This window comes from Plecotus auritus, assembly GCF_963455305.1.
Source record: "Plecotus auritus genome assembly, chromosome: 14".
Lineage (NCBI taxonomy): Eukaryota > Metazoa > Chordata > Mammalia > Chiroptera > Vespertilionidae > Plecotus > Plecotus auritus.
Genome location: NC_137780.1, coordinates 9139125 through 9164266, shown reverse-complemented (window position 1 = coordinate 9164266; position 25142 = coordinate 9139125). Strand labels below are relative to the sequence as shown.

Sequence of the window (25142 nt, the reverse complement as noted above, 5' to 3'; positions counted from 1 at the left end):
AGCCTGAAAATAATGAACAGCATGACACCTGTATTTTACAGCAGAGGTAAGCACTGCCGTGCATATACTTCATCAGTGTAGATCAGTAATGTAACTTAATGAGATTTTTTTTAGAGTTATTATGTATTGCTTTCTGATACCTAAAGTCTAGGCTTCCCCTACAGTCTTTTCAGTTGCTAAACTATGGTTCTTACTGTTATTGTTGTTGTTTTTAATATATTTTATTGATTTTTTACAGAGAGAAAAAGAGGGTCAGAGAGTTAGAAACATCGATGAGAGAGAAACATCTATCAGCTGCCTCCTGCACACCCCCGACTGGGGATGTGCCCACAACTAAGGTACATGCCCTTGACTGGAATCGAACCTGGGACCCTTCAGTCCGCAGGCCGACGCTCTATCCACTGAGCCAAACCTGTTAGGATGACTTAGTGTGTTTTTTTATATTGCTGTTAGAAAGTAAACAGGAAGTTAATCTGCCTTCTCTTCATGATGCATTCACTTTTGCATAATGTTCTATAGTGAAATTAGACATATTCACGGGAGGACCCCAAAATGCCAATGACAAGAATACAATCTAATTAATCCAATTTTCTCTTTCACTCAGGGGAATATTAATTTAAAAAAAAAGATTATCTTCAAGAGTTTCAAATAGAGGGTAATTCCCACCTCTTTTTAGAGTGAGAAAACATTTTCTTGTGGCATATGCTAAATTACATGACCATTAACTGCATGAATTTCTGTCATCTCTGCACATGGGGAATAGACTCTTCCCCACTTTATAAGAGTCACTTTACAAAGAAATCTGGTAAAAATTGCTTTAAGCTGTGTAGTAAGGAAAACCATACCTCTGATTTTAGGATAATTTAGCATGGACTGTAACAGCCTTATATTTTCCTTAAGAGCATGATCCATGTCTGTTTTATTTATTTTTCAAAATGTGCCTGTCCCCAAACACGTAGGGACAGTGCCTTAAACAATATGAGTGCTGATGGATGAGATAAAATCATTCATGTACTTGAAAGGATTCGGTTCAATATATTATATAATTTGACTTCACCATTTCACAATTTAGCTTCTTTGTAATTGGTCCAAATTCCCTTGAGTTTTTAACATAGTTGAATCATTAGCTGAGATAATCTTCACTACTTGGGATTAATATAAGAAAACATATTGGTAAATTCACTGTAACATATTACTTTTATTTATGAATCACATCACATAAAGATTTAAGTTGAAAGTAATTGAGAAAACACACTATTTGAAAAAGAATAAACTGGAACAGACTCACCAGAAAAATGTTCAACTATTTTGGTGGATTTTGGTTTTGTTAAGTTCTTAAACATGTTTGGCCTAACACATTTCCCTTTAATTCCCTTAATATACCCTGTGGATTTCCACAGAAATGTGAACCGTATGTTTCTGATTCAGTTATACTTAACTCATCAACATGTTGGGTAGGAGTGATCTGAAGCACAGAGCCTTGTGAACAGTCTTTGTGGGCTCTTGTATTTTAGTTAGTAAACAACTGGAACCTGAACCCAGAAATCTTGGGGCTTCGTTTAATACTCAAATTCCATCAAGAATGAGAGAGTTCTTAACTGGAGCAGGCACACTCCGCCTCTGCCGGTGCCTCACTCCAAATCTTACAGCTGGGAGGAATTATTTTGATAGTTCACTCTATTTCTTGTCACTTTTACTTTAGAGAATATAAGCCTTGGATGACACAAAACTTGTGAGTCAGGACTAGATGCCACCCCTCCAGGCCTATCTGTTTACAAAGACCTGGGTAGGTAGGCACTGTAGTGGTCCCGGGAGCCTGTCCATCAAGATAATCTGAAAGGATGGCATTCCCCGCCCCATCAGAAATTAAGAGGATGGAGCATCCTAATTCCATAATCTCTCTCGACCCACCCGCTACAATTTGTTTATTTACTTAGAAAGACAAATTTTTACCCGACTCTCCCCAGGAAGTGAGTGAACAAGTATTAAATTATCTATTTAATGCCTATGTTCATCAAGGTAATTATGCCTTAGTTTCCTAGTCTAACCCTGGCATCTTTCATGAAGCTTGGGGACACATCCATTCCCTTTTGCTCCCAACGTGGGAAACAAACATTAAGGTCTGTGCCTGAGAATTTAATGAAAGGTGCTTAGTCCCAACATAATGGCTAGCTGCTCTCTGCCATTAGTCTATCATCTCGTGGGGTTTTATGTTTCTCATTGAAATGGCTGACATCTCCTCTTTTGGGAAACCAGCAACCACACCTCCTGTTCCTCCTCCTCCTTCAAGGGCATTGCTCCAACAGCTGTCAGATGCTGGGTTTCCCTGTGGTTTGTATTTATAAGGACCCTGAACACTCTGTAAAACATTAGAGATAATCTGCTTATGTTGGGGTCTACTTTTCCCTCTACTCCCCCCACGACCTCCTTCATTACCGAACCCCACAACTTCCCTGATACTTCTAAGGACTCCTTTGGAAACCAGATCTTAGGTCTGGAGGCATTCCTTTCCATCTGCTACTCACTGCAAATTAGAAATAAGAACCCCCTGGCTCTGAGATATATGTAATTTCTGCAGAAGAAACTCAAAAACAGCGGATTAGCCTACTGAAATAAGAACAATCCGAAGGAAATTCCTAAAGAGAAAAACAGCTCTCTCACCGGCTCTCTCTGGAATTAAAGAGAGATGAAACAGATATGTGTGGTATTTGCAGGGGGAAAAGTATAAAAATCTACCTTCTGAGCTTCATAAACATAGATCCTGATCTTTTGCTTTTATCAAACTAGAGTGGCATAACTTATCAGAAAAAAAAAAAAATACAGTGAAAGAAATCTGTGCGGAAATGGGTCCTGAGCTCCTCATTTAATAAACATTCCTGGACCAAGGTGTTGTGGGAAATAAGGCACTAGGGATGGAAGTGTGTCACCCCTCATTTATAATCATTAAGGACTTTTTATTTCCCTGTTTACATAAATCATTCCACCCTATTAAGATAAAAGTCTGAATGGCCTCGTTCCACAGTGGGGAAAGGAAAAACATTCCTAGGATGTCCATTTATTATTTATTTTTAACCTCATCCTTTAAATTTTTCTTTTAAAAATCTATTGTATGACATGAACAATACACTAGTTTAGTACATGTATAGGTCTTACAGGTAAATATACAGATATTGGAAGAACAGACTCAAAATGCCAGATTTTGTTTTAAGTGTGTTTTACATAGATTTATTTATTTAATCTTCACATGAACCCCTATGTATTAGGTTTTGTTATCAGGTCCATTTTGCAGATAAGAAAACTGAGGCACACAAAAAAAAGGATATGTAACTTGCCCATGGTCACACAGTTAGTAAATGGTAGAGACTGGGTTCAAGGTTAGGCAATGTGGTTCTAAAGACCAACCACTTAACCACTAGGCTACACTGTAGAGCAGCGGTCGCCAACCGGTGGTCCGTGATGTCCGAAAGGTTGGCGACCACCGCTGTAAAGGACAAAGGTCTAAGGAGTTCAAGGAAGAGAGAGATCAGAGTGCCGCCATCAAAAGAAGCCTCTGAGAAAATAGCTGTGATGTGCTTCTGTGTCTGTGAGCTATTAAAAGCTGTTGTGAAGATATGATTTAATAGCCTTTTTCTGAACAGTGGCTTAGCTGTTCTCACCCCCTCTACACCCCTGTCACAAATGTCATTCTTGGAGTTGGTGGCTCTGGTTGATCGTAGTATGAGTTGTCATCAAGGAGACTTCGCTTCATAGTGTGGGGGGAAGTCTAAGAGTCATAGGGAAGCTTAGACAAAGGAATCGATGTCTAAACGGCACCTGAAGATTCCATATAGAACATAAATAAAAACGTAATTTTAGGGGAACATAAATTAACATCGTCTTCACTGTGGACACACTTGAAAATGGGAACAGGGCATTTATTTGCCTTGCTGCTGGACCAGGTTATGTAAGATTTATCAAAATGGAAAAAAAAAACATGGAAGTATAGACTCCAGACCAATTCAATCTCACCAGCCTGAAGGTTGGTGTAGAATGCGGTTTCCTGGGGTTGGGAAGTCACTCCCTTGGGTCTAGGGTAATTGCACAGCCGGAGTAGGTGCCAACAGGCCCTTCACACTTTAGTTGTCTCGGAATAGGAAGGGCTGAGATGCAGTCACTGTTTTTCAGATTAAGGCGGGACAGTTCTGGTTGTGACACCCAATTGTCATTGACAAGAGGGATATAATATCAAATACATCCTTCCAAGGCAGCTTCCTGATGTCCTGATTGTTCTTAATCTGACACGAGAGACTTTGATCTCAGTGGTCAGAGGAAATGGATCCGTTTACTAGTAGAAGAGGTCTAAGGTAAGAATTACCTGTGTGATGGAGATGGACAAGCACTTCAAGTCATCAAGCATTTTTTGAAAGCCTGCCATATTCCAGGCATAACACTAGTCTCCAGTGGAAGAATGTCCTACAAGTCGCATGGAAGAATATCCAATAGGGCAGGAATTGATGGGAATAAGGCAGGTTCTGGCCACTACATCTAGTCAACAAACACAGGAAAGGACATAAAGTAGAACTTTTTTTTTTTTGAGAGATAACCTTGAACACTGATTAACATTTCATGGTAAGATTTATTTTTTAAAAATTCTCTTTCGCTCAACAAGGTAGTATGATTTTTTTTAATTTTTTAAATTTTATTGTTTAAGGTATTACAAATAGTAGTACATATGTCTCTTCCCCCGCTCCCTACTGACCTCCCCCTGGCCTTCCCTGCCCCCGGAACTTGCCCTCATAGGACGATTTAAAAAAAAAAAAAAGCAAATCCTGAACATAAAGTTGGCAAAGGGGAAAGTTCTTGGGGAAGAAAGAATATGCACCCAAAAGTACTTTTCAGCATTTATATTTCAGTATAATTCACCATGCACTGAAAATGAAATGTGAATTATTCATTATCAAGAAAGTTCAAAGCCCTTCAACTGAATTTGTTTGACCTGTTTGGCAGCAAAATAAATCTGGTGGGTGGTCTGACTCAGGCACCTGTCCAAGTGCAGTCACATTACATTTCCATAATATCAACATTTACAAGCCCCATCCCTGCTGCATCAATAACAGCACATGGGAATGTCTCCGGAACACACGGCAACCAAAACGTTACACAAACAAGTTGTCCAGGAGCCAGAGCCTGTAGTTTTCCAGAAAATACAAACTCAGCAAATGAAGAAGGAATTTGCATGTGACAACTCCTCGGAGCTCTACCAGTTGAAATCCATCACGTGAACTTGAGGAGTGACGATTCATCTCCTTAATAGTCAGTAGGCTTTGCAAAAGCCTGGACATCGTCCTCCAGCTCAAATGGCAGAGAAGAGCTTAAAATGCAAGTTTTCTTTCTTTTTCTTTTTTTCAATTATAAGAGAAAGTTTATTTAGAAAGTTACAGAGGTAGTAGAAGTGAGCCAGCTGGGCTGCGTAGGCTCAGGAGAAAAAGTTAAAGAAGCAAGAGAAGGGCCCTTGGGAGCTTAGGAGAGGGAAAGGCAGAGGTAAGGCGCCTGGGGAGGGGGTGGGATGAAGAGGGGAAGGGAAAGATGTGGGCATGCTCCAGAGAAGAAGGGTACACTAAAATGCAAGTTTTCTGACTTTTAAATCAGGATATTTTCCATTACACAGGATGCTTCTCAGTTCGGTTTTCCATATCACTGAAGCTGGAGATAGAGTTACTGACTATCCATCAACTTTTTCTCTTCTCCTTTAATACGTATGGTGTGGCCGGTAGGTCAGATAACCTAGACTTGGATGCATTGGTTTGCCATTAACTCTGTGTACCTAAACAAGTCACCTAACTGCTCTCAAGTTCATTGTCTAGCCCCGTGGTCGGCAAACTGTGGCTCGCGAGCCACATGTGGCTCTTTGGCCTCTTGAGTGTGGCTCTTCCACAAAATACCACAGCCTGGGCGAGTCTATTTTGAAGAAGTTTAAGTTTAAAAAATTTGGCTCTCAAAAGAAATTTCAATCGTTGTACTGTTGATATTTGGCTCTGTTGACTAATGAGTTTGCCGACCACTGCTCTAGGCTATAACTCTACTGACTACATCGAAGGGCCTTTAAGATAGTCATATAAAGAGTCTTACAAATTATAAGTACCATACAGTATTAATAATATTCATCCCCTCCCTGAGGTTAAGCGTTATGTATACTTAACCCTTAAGTGTACATTTGTTCAACTAAAGTACCTTGTGTATAGTAGTAATAACAATTGATCATTATTAAATGCATGCTATGTGTCAGACATTGTTCTAAATACTTGCATAGATTGATTTAATCTTTACCACAAGTCTAAGAGAAGTTACAATTATTATTCCCATTCTACATATAAAATATTTGAGGCTTGAAGAAATCATCGAGTTACTGAGATTCTGGTCCCAGAAGCCCCATTTCATGACCACTAAGGCATAAGGCGTATGATACAATCCATAGCACTGGACTGATGGCCAGCATATGTTCACTCTGCTTCTGGTTTAGGGACCTTCTAGCAGAGCCTCCATGATCACACAACATTTACTGAACTTCTTACAGATGACCATCATGTTCTTTCACAAGTCTCTGAATCCCACCTCATCCACCACCTCACTGATAGGAATGAGACTCAATGAGAGCACATGGGCTATTAGCAGTATTTGTTAAGACACAAATGATAGCCTTGAATAGACAGCGAGTCTGGTTGGCTACACTCCAGTCTCGCACGTGGTGAATTAGGCTTAGATATCAGGATAGAACTTACTGATCATGCTCCCAGAAATAGAAGAATCAAGAGACTTTGGGAGATTCATGCAAGACCAAGGATCTTGCTCCTAGTTCATCCAATAAACCCACCCTGGAACATGCAAGGCCCAAAGGATGTTTGTACTGCCAGATCACTTCCTGTGCTCTGTCCTGAGGCCTCCACAGTGTCAGCCACTCATCCCAGGAGGCCCTCCTCTCTACAGCTGGTCGGGCCGATGTGAAATAAAGCAAGCATGAGACAATATTATTTCCATGTTTAGCGGGTTGAATATTGTCATTCCCCCCAATTTGATGTCTATCCAGAACTTCAGAATGTTACTTTATTTGGAAATAGGGTCTATGCAGATGTATTCAGTTAAGGATTTTAGAGAAAATCATCCTGGATGTAGCATGGACACTGAATTCAACTATTAAGGTCCTTATAAAAGAAAGGAGAGGGAGATTTGGGCACAGAGACACAGAGACACAGAATAGACAGGAATACAGGGAAGAATGTCACATGAAAACAGAGGGAGATATTCGAATGCTGCAATACAAACCAAGAAAGAGCAAGATTGCCTCGAACCACCAGAAGCTCAAAGAATCAAGGAGGAATACTTCCCTAGAAGCTTAGGAGGGTCAATGACCTTGATCACATTTGTTTACAGACTTCAGTCCCTCAGAACTGTGAGAGAATAAACTTTTGCTTTTTAAGTAACCCAGTTTGTGCCAATTTATTATGGTGGCCCTACGGAGCCAACATACCACTCCCACGGCTCATTCTATAAAGAATTAGAAAAAGTATCTCAATGACTTTAGAATTCACCAAAGAATCAGAGATCCTAAATATAGAAGTAAATTAAAAGTTCTGTAAATCACACCCTAGGTGGGGAAAAATTCTGTTAATCACACTTTTCATGGAGAAAACACAAGTCATTACTGGCAACATTTACTTTCACTTTTGATGGTCTAATAACAAGAACAAAACCCACTTATAGTCGAGAGACCTTTTTGCTTTGTGTAGCACACTTCCACATAATTATAAATCAACATGCTCTTAAAAGGCATGTTACAGAAAAATAAACTTAAAGGAAATATTTTAGAATGAATTCCAAAAATATAATAAAATACTGTCATATTTCTGCCATCAAACAACCATTTCAAGAAATATTTTTTATTACCCTTGGTTACTACTGATCTAGCCCAGTTTGAAATCTATTACACAGTAAAGTTCATTTAAAATAGTCACTAATTCACATTTTTCCACAACCTAAATAACTAGGGTCCATCAAAGATCATTTTTTAAAAACATATTTAGCTGGGTCCATTTATGCACTGTTGACTATTTTGTCATGGATTATTGCCCAAATGAATCATAGAAGAGACCCCAAATTTTAACTTATTAGGGGGAAAAAAAAGCCTGTAAAAATTTTATGCTTTGTAATCAAAGGTAGGGCTCCCAGCATGGTGCCTGCTACCCTGGTGCAGCTGTGACCGAAAAAAAAATCAAGGTGTGATTAAATGGTCTTTTTCATATTATCCTCTCTTAAAGCTTTTGAAATTGGAATGTAGCCATCATTAACAGAGCCAGTTCCCCAGAAATCTCTGCTCCAAGCGACAAAGGGAGCCACCCAACTTCTTTTTTTATTTAGCTTTTTACAAAGAATTTATTGAATGTATTGGGGTGACATTGGTTAATAAAACTAACTATATAGGTTTTAGGTACACCTCTTCAGCACCAGGGGCTGTCAGTGAAACCAATTCTTCCACTTTCCAAATGCAGTTCCCAGTTTTCATGAAGAAAATACCATACTGATAACTTTGATGGTGAGTTCTGGAGATCCTGTAGCTTCATCAGATTTATTTTTTCACAGCACAAGCAATAAGGGCCAGGTGGATCCTCTCTGGTGGAACATTATCCTCTGACACATGCCACCCTACACACTCCTTTGTCCAGTGTCCCCACATCCCTCAGTGGTAGGGTTATTTTCTGGTGCCCTGGCCTGATAACTTTAGAAGCGCTGTAGCTCTTCCTTCTGTGTGTTCCCTGCATTGAATTTGTCATCAAATGCTTTCATCTCTTAACTGATGCTGTCTCCTTCGTGGCATTCCTCCAGCTCTCAGACCTCCCAGCTCCTGTCACCTGAGCCTCCTGGATGACCCTCTTAGGCATGGATTCCTTCTCTCTGAAATCCCTTCCACACTCTTTATCCAGGTAAATGTGCTTCAGACATTGCTTTCTTCATGGCATTCCCCTGCTTAATATCTTGTTATGGTTCCCAGTGGTCCACCAGATAAGAGCCCTAATCCTGTAATGGATTTTCAAACCCTTCTATAATGTAAGAGGGTTTGAAAACCTATTTAGAATCCATCTATCCAGCTTTCTTTTTCTCATCATCTCCACTACAACTTCTGTTCTGGACAGATGGGTGTTCACTCTGCTTTCTTCCCAGCTAGACCTCCCCCTCCTTCTGGCCTCACGATGTCTCTTTCAGCCTGTCCCCATTGTTTTGTTTTTTTGTTTTGTTTTTTACTTTGAACACAGAATGTCCCCCTTCTTCCCCACCATTAAAACTCTACCAGTTCTTAAAGATCCTGCTCAATCCTACTTCTTCAAGGTGTCTTCTCACAATGCCATACTCTACATGATATTACATCTTGGACATGATTCACTCTCCATGTCCTTTATTACATGTAACTTCCTGTCCTTCATCCCTCTCATTTCCTGCTTCTCGCTAAATTGGCTCAGAGACCCCACTAGAGACCTGCAGGCTTTATCCTCTCATTCTTTTCCCAGTCTACCTGTCTTTTCTTGGCTTACTTCTTTCCCTCGTTAGCCTAGACGGTACTGCATTCTCATCAACAACGCCCCTCACCTTGACCTTCTGTCCTGCTATCCACAATACAAAGTCAAAGAATTGTTTATTTCTGCTGTTTCATTTCAGTTGCTACTGGTACAAATTTGATGACCATGTAGATTAGCTCCTTTAAAATGTCTATGTGCATTTATGGCTGTTTAGCTGTTCTTCCCCATTCTTACTCAGCTTCCTTTTCCCTTGTAAGTCCTGAAACTTTTTTCCCTGAGCTTGTCAGGTTAGTATGTGGCCCCTTTTTTCGTCCTCACTCCTATAGCCTCTGGCAACCTACCCAATATATCGTTCCTAAAGTTATTCCTACGTTGTCAGAGCTGGTTTGTGACACACATGATCATGTCACTCTTCTATTAAAAAAAGAAAATCAGCCCTAGCTGGTTTGACTCAATGGATAGAGCGTTGGCCTGTGGACTGAAGGGTCCCAGGTTCGATTCCAGTCAAGGCCACATGCCTGGGTTGCGGGCTTGATCCCCAATAGGGGGCGTGCAGGAGGTAGCCAATCAATGACTCTCATCATTGATTTTTCTATCTCTCTCTCCCTCACCCTTCCTCTCTAAAATCAATAAAATACATATTTTTTAAAAAAATCATCTCTGATCTGAGAGATGTTTCTAAAAGCTAGCCTTCTTTTGTGTCTTTCCCAGGTTAAAACAGGGTGTGCACATAAAGGCTGGTGAAGAAGACCAGCGCATAACTTTTGCCCAGGTGGCTGTTATTTGAGAGATGGTTCCTATTTTCTTCCACTGTTCAAAGCACCAGGGACTGTCAGTGAAACCAATTCTTCCTCTTTCCAAATGCTGTTCCCTCTGCTCCAGGTTGGGTCTCTCCATGTCAGTCGCTACTCATTTGCCTGCTGCTGCAGTTTCCTGGTACCTCACAGCCCTGATTAAAAGATGGGATTTGGACTTCAGTGAGATCTCTTAAAGATGCCTCACTTATTTCTACACAAGAGTCTCTTCACTTGGCAGAAGGGTTAATGTCACCTTTAGAAATGCCTGCTGAAATGTCCAGTGTCCTGGCTTTCCATCTGGGATAAGATGAGGAGTTTGCGGTTTAAAAGAACTCACCCTGTTGAAGATCGCCCTGGATTTTCAAGATTTTAGAAGACTTAACGATGGTTATTCTGCATCTGACATGTGCAAACAAAGCCATGAGGCCCATTCAAGCCGCTTCCAGTTTGCTCTGAGCACACGAAGATGCTTTACCTGCTGGCAGGTCCAGCCTGGGCATTATGCAAGTCCTGACACATGGGCTGGCTGGCTGGGAGAAGCTGGCAAGCCTTGTTCAGGATTTGTAAAGGCTCTTCCATGCTTCCCTCCAGTGTGAAGCATTACTTAGGAGAAGACTGAAAGCCTGATTGTGTGTTGACTTCTAAGCCTTTCACGCAATGTAAATATGAAGAGCTGTACGCGAGTTTATGTGTCCTTGTCTCACTCACGAGGGATCTTGGAAAAACGCTCTGAGAATCTTCCCTTTGCTTGTCACGCGTTAGGGTGTGTGAGAGAGGCCCAAAGAAGCAGCCAACGGCTCCGTTTGTTTATCTTACAATTTTTAGCTTGTGGTCAATCGTTTCGTTTGAATGTGCTACATCAGGCCGTGGTAATTGTTTTAACCCATTTCCTCCCGGCCACACCGAACCTTCTGGGGAAGCAATTTCATTCTCTGTTTTTGAAACTGCTTTCCAGAAAACAAGGAAAAGAAAGATCTGAAGCCAATAGATGAATAATAATTACATATAAATCCAACTATTTAGGTAGATTTTGAGCTGATATTTTTCTCTACTGGCCCAGTTTTGAGCATATTTATCAAGCAGGGCATAAAAACATATCTATTTTGCAGGAAATAAAAACACTTAGATTAAGTGGGTCAATTAATTCATCAAGTAATTAATTCAGTAACTTCCTGCTTCACTTTTCCTCTATTACATAGCTGTTAATAATTGTGTAGGAGAGTCAAACACGATACACTGATAATCATTTCCATAAGGCACTAGTTCCTGTTATAGAAGTTTTATGATGCAAAATCACACAATTATAATGTCCTTTAAAAGAAAAAGAAAAAAACCCTTCCCCCACCCAAAAGAAAAGGTATAAATTTAAGCTAATATAAACTTGTCAGAGTTCTCCCTTCTCAATTTCACACCAGGGCGTGGTGCGACACAGCTGGGGAGCTGAGCTAATAAGTGTTGAAAAATGAAAAATGCTGCTTTATGGCATCACATAAACTGGCAAAACGAAGACTTTTACCTCCACCCCATTTTTGACAAACAAATGCCAAAATGTAGATGCTGTAAGAACGAAACTTTATGGTATGAGACCCGTGGGGCAAACAGAATTGCCGTGGGGGATTTTCTTTTTATTGAGGACTATGTGCAATAAGAAGTGGCATAACATTTATAACATCTAATCACTTTTTTGTTCCTTTTTGAACCTCAAAGGGGTCATTTCTAGGAAAGCTGTGGGAAACCCTGCGTAATGATCTATTTATCCAGTAGTGAAACAGGATTATCCCTTTTACAAGGAGACTGAGCTTGCCCTAACAAGATAAATACATAACATGAATGCAGAAATTGAGGATTTTGAGGAACATTACGTCCCACAAATATTTATTGAATAACGATCATCGCGTTCAAAGAATGATGCAAAGTGTTCTCGTGTAACTTATATTAAATAATAGAATCAGGATCCAGCTGTTTTTCTTGGGCTGGTTGGCTTCCTAGCTGATGGCCATTCATTCCCGCTCTCACCCAGCTACTCACTAGCCCAGTGGTCGGCAAGCTGCGGCTCGCGAGCCACATGCGGCTTGCGAGCCGCGGTTTGCCCCTCTGTTGACTAATGAGTTTGCCGACCACTGCACTAGCCATCCATTTGACACTCAATCAGCAAACATCTATTGCAAGTTCACCATGTCCTAGTCACAGCGGCGTACTAAGTCATGCAAACTACACCATTATAGCAAACTGTCACAGGTAAATCATGAGAAGAAATCCCTTTATCGGGGCCTAGAAAGTAACTGGATGGCGCCAGAACAAGTGTAGCAAGAAAAGAGAGGCAAGTGCATTGTGAATATTCTCTATCACTTGGTAGAATAAATGACTTCAATAGATTCAACCATTATGTAATCAAATACTCAGAGCATCAGATATTTAGTAGAATAGTAAATAAAGAAAAAAATGTAAGTGCTAACTGAGAGCGTGAAAAAGAATTCCTAACCTTTGGGAGAAGTGCCATTTGGGTAGTCCAAAATCATGTGCCAATTACTAAATAACAGGATAACAAGGGGGAATTCTGATGAAAGCATTGAAAATGTAATTACTGTGAAAAGTAACCTTTTTCAAATTCCCCAAAGTATTTGAAGCATATATTATTGGACACAATTAGGGGCTATAATTACCTGAGCTGAGTCGTGCTACCATTTTTATCTTCCATAATTTAATAAAATGCATCACTGAATTATTTTCCTCATAAAGAAATGCAAGTCCTACAAATGGCAGATGACTACCAAGAACAGATCTACTTCCCCATCAGTAATATTACTCTAATGTTACTACTCAATTTCCCATCACATATACCAAAATGGTGAAAACAAGAAGCACTGGGTCAGTTGTACTAGGTTCTAACTAGTAAGCAGATAGCCTTAAGATGCATCTTTTCTCTCATCATCCTGTGGCTATATTTATCCTCTGAGCTGCAGAAAGCAAATGTAAATTAAGACTTGTCAGTTCTCTTGGTTCTAGTGCGCAGGTTATAGATGGTAATCCATCAGTGCTGTTAATATTTTAACTAACTTGGTTACGTTGAATGAAAAGTACCTGTTACCAATCGTCAGGTAGCAGTTACTAGGTTTTTGATACCCAGTTGAACTTCTAGGATAACTCACAACACAAAGGCCATAATACCCACATCATCTCTAGGAAGCCAACACTGATTCCTGACTTCACTCTGTACGAGAGGGTTATCATAATTGTGTTTACAACTCGGACATTTGGGAAATAGACATACTGGACCATTTTATGTGACCTTGAGACATCTAGATACGTGAGAAATCACTGACTTTGTATCACTTGCTGTGATATTTTTTTTCATCCACGTCAATTGAAATGCTGGCCATCACAATACAACTTCACTGGGCTAGGCACAAAAACCCCAAAGACTTAAGAGAACTTATGGGAATCCACTGCCAACAGCCAGGCCAGACAGAAACACTCTAGGAGATGCAATCAAGCATTCTTTCAAACAGTGTGGGAGGTGGGCGAGAAGCTTCCGCAGAACATCTTGGAATGTAGTAATGGGGAATGTGGTGACATCTTGAAGAAAGGATTTAGTCAACCACAGGCCCAAAAGGACAATAATTATAAACAATGTCAACCTCTGGGAACAACAGTCACAGCCACAAATTCAAGTTCTCTCTTCAAAGGGCTTCATTTTCAGCTTCAGATCCCCAAATAATTGCCATGATTAGCATAACCTTTGAATATAAAAACAAGCTTTTTTCTAACATATGATATAGACCATTATTTAAAACACACACACACACACACACACACACACACACATATATGGGTGTACCAAAAAATATATACACACTTTGAATAATTATTAAGTCAGTATTTATTAAAATACATTTCATTTTTAAAATGTAATAGAAATCAGTTCATCAGCTCACATGAACCTTTTTTTAATACCCTTTTTATTGTGAAATATAACATACATTCAGAATCTTTTAAACGAAATCCCTAGAGAAGCTTCTTGCATTTACCCTATTGGGAAAGCCTGAGAGATTTTGGGGAACATGGTTAAGAAATGAGTGCTGTTGTGTACAAAGAGTATGGTTGGACTTTTCATATCACACTCTATATTTTTCTTCTCTCTTTTTTTTTAGTCAGAAATGAGCAAGTCTCCTTAATGATCTTATAAGGGAAACAGGGTGCTTACACAAAGTACAACTTGTAGGGAAAAAATGCATTCACCTTGTGTTTATGGCCAAGGCCAAGGGTCAAAATGAAAATCATGTCCGGTGTGAACTGAAATAATCAAGAGGTTGCATGTGTAGTGCATTTTTATGTTTTCTGGAAGTTTGTTTTAAGACAAAGAACATGTTTATTAACAGTTCGGTCTTTTCAGGGGGCTAAATAACGGCTTAAAGACAATGATGAGATTTGAGTCTATATGTGTGTATCAAGGGAAACACTGAATTTGCCTTTTGTACATCCATTCTAGTATGTCTTTTCTGAACAAGCAACAAGTTGGTGGTAGCTATTACTCCAAGTGGCTTCCAGATGTTAGCCATGTGACTGAGCAGAACTAGTCCCTGACAAGAGTGGCAAGAGAGAGCAATTGTTAGTATATTCAGTAATTTTAATAACCATGAAATACCCTTTCTTGTCTATCAACTCCACCTGCACAATGTAAAAAAAAAAAAAAAACCTACATAAATAGCAATTTTTTTAATGGGAAAGAGAAAGATTTAAATCTATATAACATATGTGAATCTACTCTTTTTTTAAAAAAAGAAAGAAATATCTAAGTTCATGTAAGCTGGTTATTATTTATCTTTTAATGTTTTAATTTTTTAGATTTTAAATGTTATGTCTATGCTGGATAGAAAGGAATATACATTCTTCTATGTTAAGATATTAAAAGCCCTTTTAATGTTTTACATAATTTAGGTAAAAACTGTCATTAAATTGTTTTCAGCCTAAGTTGAACATTGGTGCATTTTACATTTTTTTGTGAAGTAAAATAAATAATTCATACTTTTGCAAGTAAAGGTAAGTTCTTTTTCTGGCTTTCTTGAAATTATATTTCAAATGCCAACACACTTCATGGGTGGCACTCCTCACCGAGAAGCAAGACAGGAATCGATATTTTTATTACAGTCAACTCACTTGTCTTTGTAAACAAAATACTGTTAATGTCTTCCCATTTAGACTTCAGTGGTAGCAAGAAGAATACGCAAATTGTTAGAAGAGAGAAATAAATTACACAGATACACAGTTTTTTAAAGATCATTGGTACAAACTGAAGCAAGAAGTTGAAATAGTCAATTGTGGTTCCAAAAGCTGAGGTTTAGTGTGTTTTAAAAAATGTAAATTATTCAGGAGATGGTTTGTTCATCTCTTGTACTTTTCCTATTGACACAGGTGTAGTTAGTGATATTTCTGAACATCCTTTGTCTATTATGCATCCTATAATGACCATGTAAATATAAACTAGTGGGGAACAGGGGAGAAAAATTAAGTGAAAATTCTCTTCACACACACACACACACACACACACACACACACACCTGCAATCTGCTTCCCAGTAAGAGAATACTTACTAAAGACTTAGCACAGTGGCAGCATTAAAGAAAAACTCTTTATTTTTTGTTGATTGTTTAGGCCCATTGTATGAGAGTGGGGAATGGGAATGACAGAAAAGTAAATGATCAAATGTACAAATGTTGTAGAGCAGTTACAAAGGGCATTTGAGCCCAGAACAGGAAAATCTTTAAGATCCCAAGAACGGAGGCAATGGCTATGTTAAAGTTTATAATCTCATATAACCATTCCTTACTAAAGCATTTAGTTCTGTTTTATATGAATTCAGGACCTTTAAGTTTTTTCCTAGTCAGTTTTCACAAATGGACAAGGGGAATGTATAAAGAAAGTTACACTGTCAATTTATAAAATTTTAAAAAATCGAATGCTGGGCATTTTACCCAATGTATACCCATTGTTTATGTACATGTGTTTCTCTGTCCCTTTGAATAATGCAACAGATAAAAACCAACCAATGGCCTGGCCAGTGTGGCTCAGTGGTTGAGCATTGACCTATGAACCACGAAGTCACAGATTGATTCCCAGTTAGGGCACAGGCCAGGGTTGCAGGCTGGATCCCCAGTAGGGGGCATGCAGGAGGCAGCCAATTGTTGATTCTTTCTCATCATTGGTGTTTCTATTTCTCTCTCCCTCTCCCTTCCTCACTGAAATCAATAAAAATATATTTTTTTAAAAAAACAACCAATGGAGAGGATACAACTGGATGCTCAAAAATGAGTAAAACAACTAATGGATAACTGTGCAATGTCTGCATGACTAATGTGATTCCATTTAACTGCAATCATTTGAAAATACCAAACATACTACTCTAAATGGCTAATATTTCAATCACTTTTTTAAGCCAACAAGTGTGCCCTAAAGGATTTCTAAACACATAGTGGAACAACAAACTAAACTCTGACCCTGACATTTATATGTTTGGAGCCCAATAGATATTGAAACTTTGCAAAAGGGAGACTTTTCTGTTTTGCCTTTATTTTGTTTACTTGATTCTCTTAGTTTAGACATTCAAGTTAGCAAAAAGGAGTGCATCCATAATGGGCACACAGACTGGCTGAAAGCAAATGAGCAACAACAGAATAATTAAAAGATACACAAAGAATAAAAGAATGTACCAGTAAAATTCTTCCCGGGATAATTTTCCCCCCAAGTTCAACAGGGCAAAAGATCCACCATAAAAGAAGCAAACAACCATCCTGAAACTTTAATTACATTTCAAAGTACTGCAGTCACATGAAAGGAACAAAACATTTTTGTTCAATAGTTTGCCTACCAGATGGCATTTCTAAATATAGTCATCTAAAACCTTCTGTTTGTTCTATAAATAAAGATGAAAGGAATAGCAACAATAGCTAAGCATTTAAATCACTGGAAATAAAAGAGCACTTTGATTAGTTTGGAAGAATCTGGCCGATTCTAAATAATGATCCTGAATCTGGGAAGGCTCAAGTTCAAGGTGAAACTCAGAATCCCAATCTTCAGGTACTGCTCAAACAGGTGGTCATTGTGATGGAGAAGTAAACCGGGAACTAACACCAGGAGAATTGGGGACATCTGAAGAACCACAGGAACTCCTAATCGATAGAGATTCTAAAGGGCCACAGTCCAAATCCCAGAAGCTTTGTTTTGTTTTTGTGTTTAAATAACATAGTTGGTGTGTGTCTTATCTTATTTTTGTGAGCGAATGTGTAAATGTGGGTACCAGTTAAGGACCTAAAGTCTGGAGTCAGATAGGCCCTATGTGTGAGTCCAGACTCTACAAAGGACTGGTAGGATGACCCTGAGTCAAGTTCTTTACCTCTGAGCCTCACTGGCAAAAACAGATAGCAATAGTTCCGAGTTTTATGGGAATTTCCTTAAGATGGTTCTTGGCACCTCGAATATGCAATGAATGTCAGTTGCTTATTATTATTACTAGCAATAATAATAAACACAGCTGTGAAGGAATTGTTTCTGATTTTTTGCTGTCTCAAAGGCATGGAGTCATGCACAGCAAGGTTTTCCGGTAGTAAACAGGGTTCTAAGAGTAGAATTTAAAGCCTTACCTGGCTTATCTCCATGTGGCCTGAGCACAGCACTGCCCTCTTCTCACCTGGCTCTTGGAGGGTAACGAGATTCACCTGGGGAAGGCAGATCTAGAGATAGAAGAATTGTTGTGAGACCATCATCAGCACTCAACCCAGCCCATCCTGTCCTCCTTAATGAGAGCACTCTCAGCTCAAATTCTGTAGGTTTTAGTGAAAGGACTCAAAAAGCTCCTATTTGAGCTGGGTTTCTAATGGCATGTGGCTTCCCATCCACAGCATGGGTATAACAGTGTGACAGCATAGAGTGTGAGAGGTAAGCAGCTCAGTTGCTTGGGAGTAGGGTGGTTACCTTTAACCAAAAAGGTAAGCTGTAATGGCTTAAATGTGATGTAGACTACAATGAATGGGAGTCAGGTGTTTAACAGCACTTACAGTTCCACTGGCTTCTTTAGAATTTTACACGAGGAAAAGAGCCACCTGCTAGGGCTACAGCCCTCAGTATTAAAAGATGTCTGTGGTTAGATATTTACACAGAAAGTAATTCTATTTTGGGGGAAGGAATGCTTTTATAAAATATGATAATATAGACATAACATTAAATTATCCATTTGGCCTGGCCATTGTAGCTCAGTGGTTGAACCTCAACCTATGAACCAGGTGGTAATGGTTTGACTCCCTGTCAGGGCACATGCCCGGGTTGGGTTGCAGGCTCAATCCCCGGAAGGGGGTGTGCAGGAGGCAGCAGATCAATGATTCTCTTTCATCATTGATGTTTCTATCTCTCTCTCCCTCTCTTCCTCTCTGAAATCAATAAAAATATATTTTTTAAAAATTATCCATTTGGACCATTTTTAAGTATATAGTTCAGTGGCTGGAGCCATTAAAGAGTAGCTCCCCATTCTTCCCTACCTTCAGGCCTTGGTAACCACTACCTTACTTTCAGTCTTTTATAAAATTGTCTACGCTAGGTACCTCATGTAAGTGGAATCACACAATATTTGTCCTTTCGTGACTTAGCGTAATGTTTTCAAGGTTCACCTATGTTGTAGCACGTATCAAAATTTCACTCCTTTTTAAGGCTGAATAATATTCCATTGTGTGTCTATACCACATTTTGTTTTCCATTAATCCATGGGTGGACATTTGGGTTGGTTATTGTGAATAATGTTGCCATCAACACTGGTGTACACGTATGTTTGCGGCCCTGCTTTCATATTCTTTGTGTTTTTCTTTCTGCCTTTACATTTGGAAGTGACATGATTAGATCATATGGTAATTCTGTTTAACTTTTCGAGGAACTGCCAAACTATTTCCGTAGCTGCTGCACCACTTTGCAATCCCATCAACAATGCGAGGGGTTCCAAGTTTTCCACACCATGGCCTACGTTTATTTTCCATTTCTTTCAATAAGCCATGGCTGTGAAATGGTCCCTCTTTAAATTAGATTTGCTTTGTAAACTATTTTTTAAAAACTATACAAAGAGTGCTGTTTTACCCCGAGTATAAATAGCTAGGTAGCTACATCTTGTTCAAGCTCCAAAGCAGAAGGTAATATATGTTGATACCTGTTCCACTTTAAACATAAGAACACCGATATATTCCCAAACAAAAAAAAGTCCTGAGTTTAGGATTTCAGTTTAAAATCCTACAGCAAAAAAAATATATATATACATATTCCTTGCCCTTACCGAAGCTGTCTCCTCTATAAAACCATTCTTAGCAAAAACGAACTCACAGCATCCATAGAACTGCTGGCTGCAGACTTGACCCAGAGGCGGGACAGCGCCAGGCCTGTCGCGCATGCGCGTTTTCAGGCACGCCTCGCCCCCCAGCCCGGCGTGCGTACGTGCGCGGGCACGTAGGACGCCGGAGGGGCGGGGCCGCCGGCACTCGGGTCGTGGCTGCAGCCATGGCGGTCGTGTCGGGGTCAGTTCGCCTGCAGCGGTGCGTGGTGTCGCCGGCTGGGAGGCACAGCGCCTCCCTCATTTTCCTACACGGCTCAGGTGGATTCCAGTTTTACGTCCTTGTTTCCTGCCCCTTGGGAAACACCCTCCCCGCGCCCCCCCCACCCCCAGTGTTGCCCCCGCCGGAGGAAGCGCGGGGCCCCGCACCGCCCTAGGGCCCGGTGGACTCGGAGAGGGTGGCTGCCCTCGGTAGCCCCGCGCCCGTGGACACACGGGCAGCGTAGTCATATGTCCCCAGGCGTCCCCCTTTGCCTTCCTTTCTTCTCTGTTGGGGTCACTGGCCCCGCGTCCTGGCTTCCGGCCTACGTGTCCAGCCCTCCGTCCACAACACGTGTCCCTTGGCACCCTTACCAGCCCCCATTCCTCTCCCCCGAGTTTAAACAGAGCAAGTTAGTGAGGTAAGTCCTCTTCCAGGGACAAAGACATTACTTCTCAGGGCCAGCCATTAGGGATTGGGGTTCTCAGCGGCAGTGGGTTACCTGCCACGTCTCCCTCCAGCCTCCCACAGTGATGTAGGCAATTGAGACGCCCAGTTAACGTAAATAATTTTTATGATCTCTTTCCTGCCTCCCCTTCCATTCCCCAGCCCCTTCACCCCCCTTCCTGTCACCAAGCACCCCAAGGTATAGCACAAAGCCAAGTCCACCTGCCTTTGGTATCGTGTCCTTGATTCTGTAGGTTTCTGAAACGCCTCTGTCATGTACACGCATGTCTGTCTTCCCCTCTGGATGTTGAGCTTTTCGGGAGTAAGGACCCTTGTTTTAATGTTTGTGTCCCTAGTGCTTGGCCCAGGGTAAGTTCTTGGGAAATGGTTTTTAGTTTTGGGTTTTTTGTTTGTTTGTTTTTTGGTGGGGGGAGGTGTGTGTTTAAGAAATGAGATGCACCCAGTGTTCGAAGGGGGCCTACCTACAGTTAAAAACAAAAAACTCAGTTAGTTTGAGTCAGCTGTGAAGGGAGGGGGCGGGCTCACAAGATGGTGCATGGTTTACTGCCGAGGGACTTGCGAGGGGAAAGCTGTGGTTTGGCCTTTTTCAGGCTTTTGGAAGACGAAGGGATCATCCGATTTGTCTAGGAAAGTGGTCTTGGAGCTGAGACTCACGTCCTCAGGCTTCAAGAGGATGGTGGTTGGATAGCGGAGGGGCTTGGCAAGGCGCGGGGGGGGAGGCCTGGTGCGAAGGCTTGTCCTTTTGGAAACGAGCCTCAGGTGGTGGAACAGCTTGCCCAAGGCCACCTGGAGGTTATCCCCTTGAAGTGGTGGAGGAGGGGGGACTTGACCAGAGAACTCTCTGGGTCCGGGATCGGGGTTCTGGAGAGGGAAGGTGAAAACACACACACGCTCACACAGAAATTGAACGAGGATGTTTCATTGTGGAAATAGAAAAGGGCCAACAACGTTTAAAGGGAAAGACCTGACTGATAACAGCACAATTAGAAGGTGAGGTGTCTTAAGGTAACAGCTAGGCGACTATTACTAATTTTGTTCAGGGCTCCGAGAGTCTTCATGTATAAGCACCCAGAAATTCCCTTTTAATAAGTTAATTATTTTACAGTATTTTTAGGAAACACTCCTAGGCTTTTGTTCTGTTTTTTGTTGTTGTTGTTGTTTTTCCCTGGGCCAGTTTGCTTAAATGAACTATTCTTACTTTTTTTCAGTTTCAGATTATGACATTTTAAAAACTTGTAACTTTATAGCTCCGAAACTTGTAGCTCTGAAAACTTGTAACTATATAGCTCTGCGTTGTCCATTGTGTGTGTGTATTTGTGTGTGTGTGTGTGTATATATATATTTTTCCCTTTGTACTTAAAGAATTTATCCAACGAGTTCTGCCAATTTTGCAACTAAAATTCAATTTCTGTACATTTAGAGCTCCATTTAGCGAATAAAACTCTTATTAGGAGTATGATTTTACATTACACTTGGATATATGTGGTTATGGGATAGGAGATGTTTGGCTTCTGGTGAATCCAAATATGGGTAAACCAGTTTTAATAGCTTTACCATGCTCCTGGAATAAGGAGCTGGCTTTTTAAAAGGGGGACTTGGCAACTGGGCGGATGGATGGTGTTTTGTAGCATTCAGCTTTGCTTTTCAAGGTTGATGAAAAGTATTTAGAGGCAGATTTCCGGTGTTTTGTTCTGTTTTGTTTTGTTTTAATCTTAAGAGTTTGAGGTTCTCTTCTGGAATACTTATGGCAGCCATAGAATGAATGGGAGGGAGTGGAAGTTATATAAAACGAAATCAATTTGAGCCTTTCCTGCTACTAAAATACCAAAGAAGTACCTTTTCTCAGGACAATGGAAATAAATGATAGTTAACTAGCTTTGTTCAGCCTCCCAGATTACATGAATACACTGTTATATATTTCCTTAAGACACTGTAGTTCAGTGGTATTCATGATATTTATAATGACCTATTTTAATGTCTGTACTCCGCACTAAGGTACAAGGTTCATGCAGGCCCAAACTGTGCACGTCTTGCTTTCTCCACGGTGGTGTTACGTCACTGAAACCCTGGATTCTTGCGATTTCCCAGGATAGAGATCACCAGAAACGAATGCAGAGCCTGGTACATTGTCTGCGAATTGAACCTAGGCCTTCCAGGTCTCAGGTGAGAGTCCTGCCACTCTCACGCTGGGTTCTTGTTATGGCCCAGAATAGAAATCAAAAGAGCTCACCAGAAACCAGTATAGAGAACGTAGGTTTGCTTGTGCACAAGTAAGCACCACAAAGGGAAAGGACACGGGCTGCTCCTCGAACAAAGGCAGGAGGATTTTAAAGGGGCTTAGGTGGGGAAAGTGACGGCTAAGGATGTAGAGGCGAGGTTTTTCTGGTGCTTGCGCAGTGTAACTACATGCTTCTTCATGTGTCACATGTCTCAGTACCATGTGATATCTCCACCCAGGGGTATTTTTCTTTAGCAGTTCAGTGAGGGGAGGTCAGGAAAGGATAGTCTTTCTTGCTAGTGTTCATGTTTGAACAAGGGAGAAAAACTTAATTGCTGCCCCCACCCCCACCCCCTGCCAAAAATAAATAAATAGATGTTACAGGCAGCAGTATACTTCAGTCTGGTGATGACTGGTTGTAGGAGAAGGGAAGGTCTTGGCTTCCTGCCAGCTGGGCCCAGGGAGTAGCAGCCTGCCTATCTCAGCGAGCCTTCCTTGGCCAGCTGATTGGGTTGGCTCTTAAAGTTGCCAGTGGTGCTAAGCAATGGTCATTTTTCAGTCTTCCTCTTATTTGAACTGTCAGCAGCATTCAGCTTTCTTGAAACACTGTCCTGGTTCTTTCTACCTCTGTTTGCTTCTTCTGGTTTGTTTTGCAGACTCGTCCTTCTCGGGCTATTAATGTTGAGATTCCTCAATATTTGGTCCTAGGTCCTCTTCTCATCTTACATTTTTCTCCCTGGGCTAACCTCCATATAAGCCCACAGATTGTATTTTTACCTAAATACAGGAAGCACAAATGTGTATCTCCATTTTAGGTCACAGTTGAGCTCAAGACATGTTTCTCCAATAGCTTAGCAATCACTAATTCATAATCCACTCATTGAAGAAATATCTATTACACGGCCACTCTGTGCAAGGACTGTCTCAGCTCTGGGCGTGCAGCAGTGAACAAAGCAAACAAATCCTTGCTCCCCTGGAGTTTACGTCCTAGTGGAGGATGTATATATAGTAGGGGATAGTACGTTCTATGAAAAACAACAACAACAACAACAAAAAAACAGGAATAAGGAGTAGCTGCTCCATGCATTTCCTGTCTCTGCACTATATTGTTCACCAGGTGTCCTGGCCAAAAGCCTCACTGTCAGCCTTGCAACCTTTCACCATTGACACCCCCCCCCCCATATCTTGCCAATTTCTGTTAATTTTAGCTCCTAATATCTCCAGTTCCTATTTATGTATACCCCACTGCTGCTTCGCTCATCTAAGTATCTGTCATCTGAACAGTATCCCACTAACTGGTCTCCCACATCTTTGTCCTTCCGTTCTGTGTTCACAGTTTCCCAGGTGATCCTTAGAACAAGCCACCTTCCTGCCAAAATGTATGTCTAGCTTTTCTATGCTCTCGGGATTTGTCAGGTTCCTTCAGCTTCTCTAGCCTCGTTTATTTTCTCATAATTACAGTTTGATTATGGCGTAAGGATACAAGTTAGAACCCGCCAAAGGAAGAGCCATGTGGGGAAAGCCTGGGAGGGTTCGCAACCTGAATCTTCTGTCATCCTCAGTAATGAATTAACTCCCAGCACTGAGGTATGACAATACTCAAAAGAATATTGTCACAAAGGGAGTTTCACCTGAACTTTTATCCAGAGTTTTTATTTGGGTTTTATTGCATAGACATGATTGATTTGGCGTTGAACTCAAATCTCCAGCCTCCTCTATTCCCTGGAGGTCAGACTGATATCATATGGTTCAAAGCCCCAACCTTCTAATCACATGGTTGGTCTTTCTGGCTGGCCAGCTCCCACCCTGAGTCATCTTAGTGAAACTATCCTGTGGTTTGCGGGCCCTTCCATGAATAACAAAGACACTCTAATCGCTCAGGAAATTCTAAGGGTTTAGAGGTTACCTCTTTCTTAGGAACTGGGGACAAAGGCCAGCCAAACTCTTTATTCCAGCTATTTTTAAATGGGTGTCTCTAACCTCAGCTCGCATTCACTGCTCTTCCTTTCACTGCTATTCAGTTCTTAGATGTCATACTGCTCCTTCCAACGGAAGATATTCTGTTTGCCTTACGCTGTATCTGAGATGCTCTTTCCACCGTCCTGTAGATTTGAGTTCACACCATTCAACAACTACCCGGGCCGAAACCGGTTTGGCTCGGTGGATAGAGCGTCAGCCTGCGGACTGAAAGGTCCCAGGTTCGAGTCCGGTCAAGGGCATGTACCTTGCTTGCGGGCACATCCCCAGTAGGGGGTGTGCAGGAGGCAGCTGATAGATGTTTCTCTCTCATCAATGTTTCTAGCTCTCTATCCCTCTCCCTTCCTCTCTGTAAAAAAAAATATATATATATTTAAAAAAAAAAAACAACTACCCGGGATGCCCGGTTTGTGTCAGTCCTGTTGTAAGCATTAAGTGAACAAATGACTCAGTGGATAAAACACAGAGTGAACCTTGCAGAGCTTGTATTCCAGTGAAGTTACTCCTGAACTCCTTAACTGGGTCCTTTCTGAAGACGGTAAACCCTGGCAGCACCACACATCTCGTTTTTGCAGTG

The 25142-nt window shown here is 40.9% G+C and overlaps 1 protein-coding gene and 1 long non-coding RNA gene across 3 annotated transcripts in view; one reads left to right on the top strand and one right to left on the bottom strand.

Moving 5' to 3' along the window:
• LOC308238810 overlaps window positions 1-19755 on the bottom strand; it is a 428511-nt gene extending 408756 nt beyond the window's left edge. Inside the window, exons 1-2 of the long non-coding RNA XR_013959622.1 lie at window positions 19650-19755; window positions 17980-18069 (exon numbers count right to left, since the gene is read on the bottom strand). This is a non-coding gene — a long non-coding RNA (uncharacterized lncRNA). The remainder of the gene's footprint in view (window positions 1-17979; window positions 18070-19649) is intronic.
• Window positions 19756-19833: 78 nt separating this feature from the next.
• The window catches only part of LYPLAL1 (lysophospholipase like 1), a 64854-nt gene continuing 59545 nt past the window's right edge, over window positions 19834-25142 (top strand). For both annotated transcript variants that reach the window (XM_080651157.1, XM_080651156.1), the window contains exon 1: window positions 19834-19964. In XM_080651157.1, coding sequence (XP_080507283.1) covers window positions 19871-19964 — 94 coding nt within the window. In that variant the 5' untranslated portion in view covers window positions 19834-19870. The remainder of the gene's footprint in view (window positions 19965-25142) is intronic.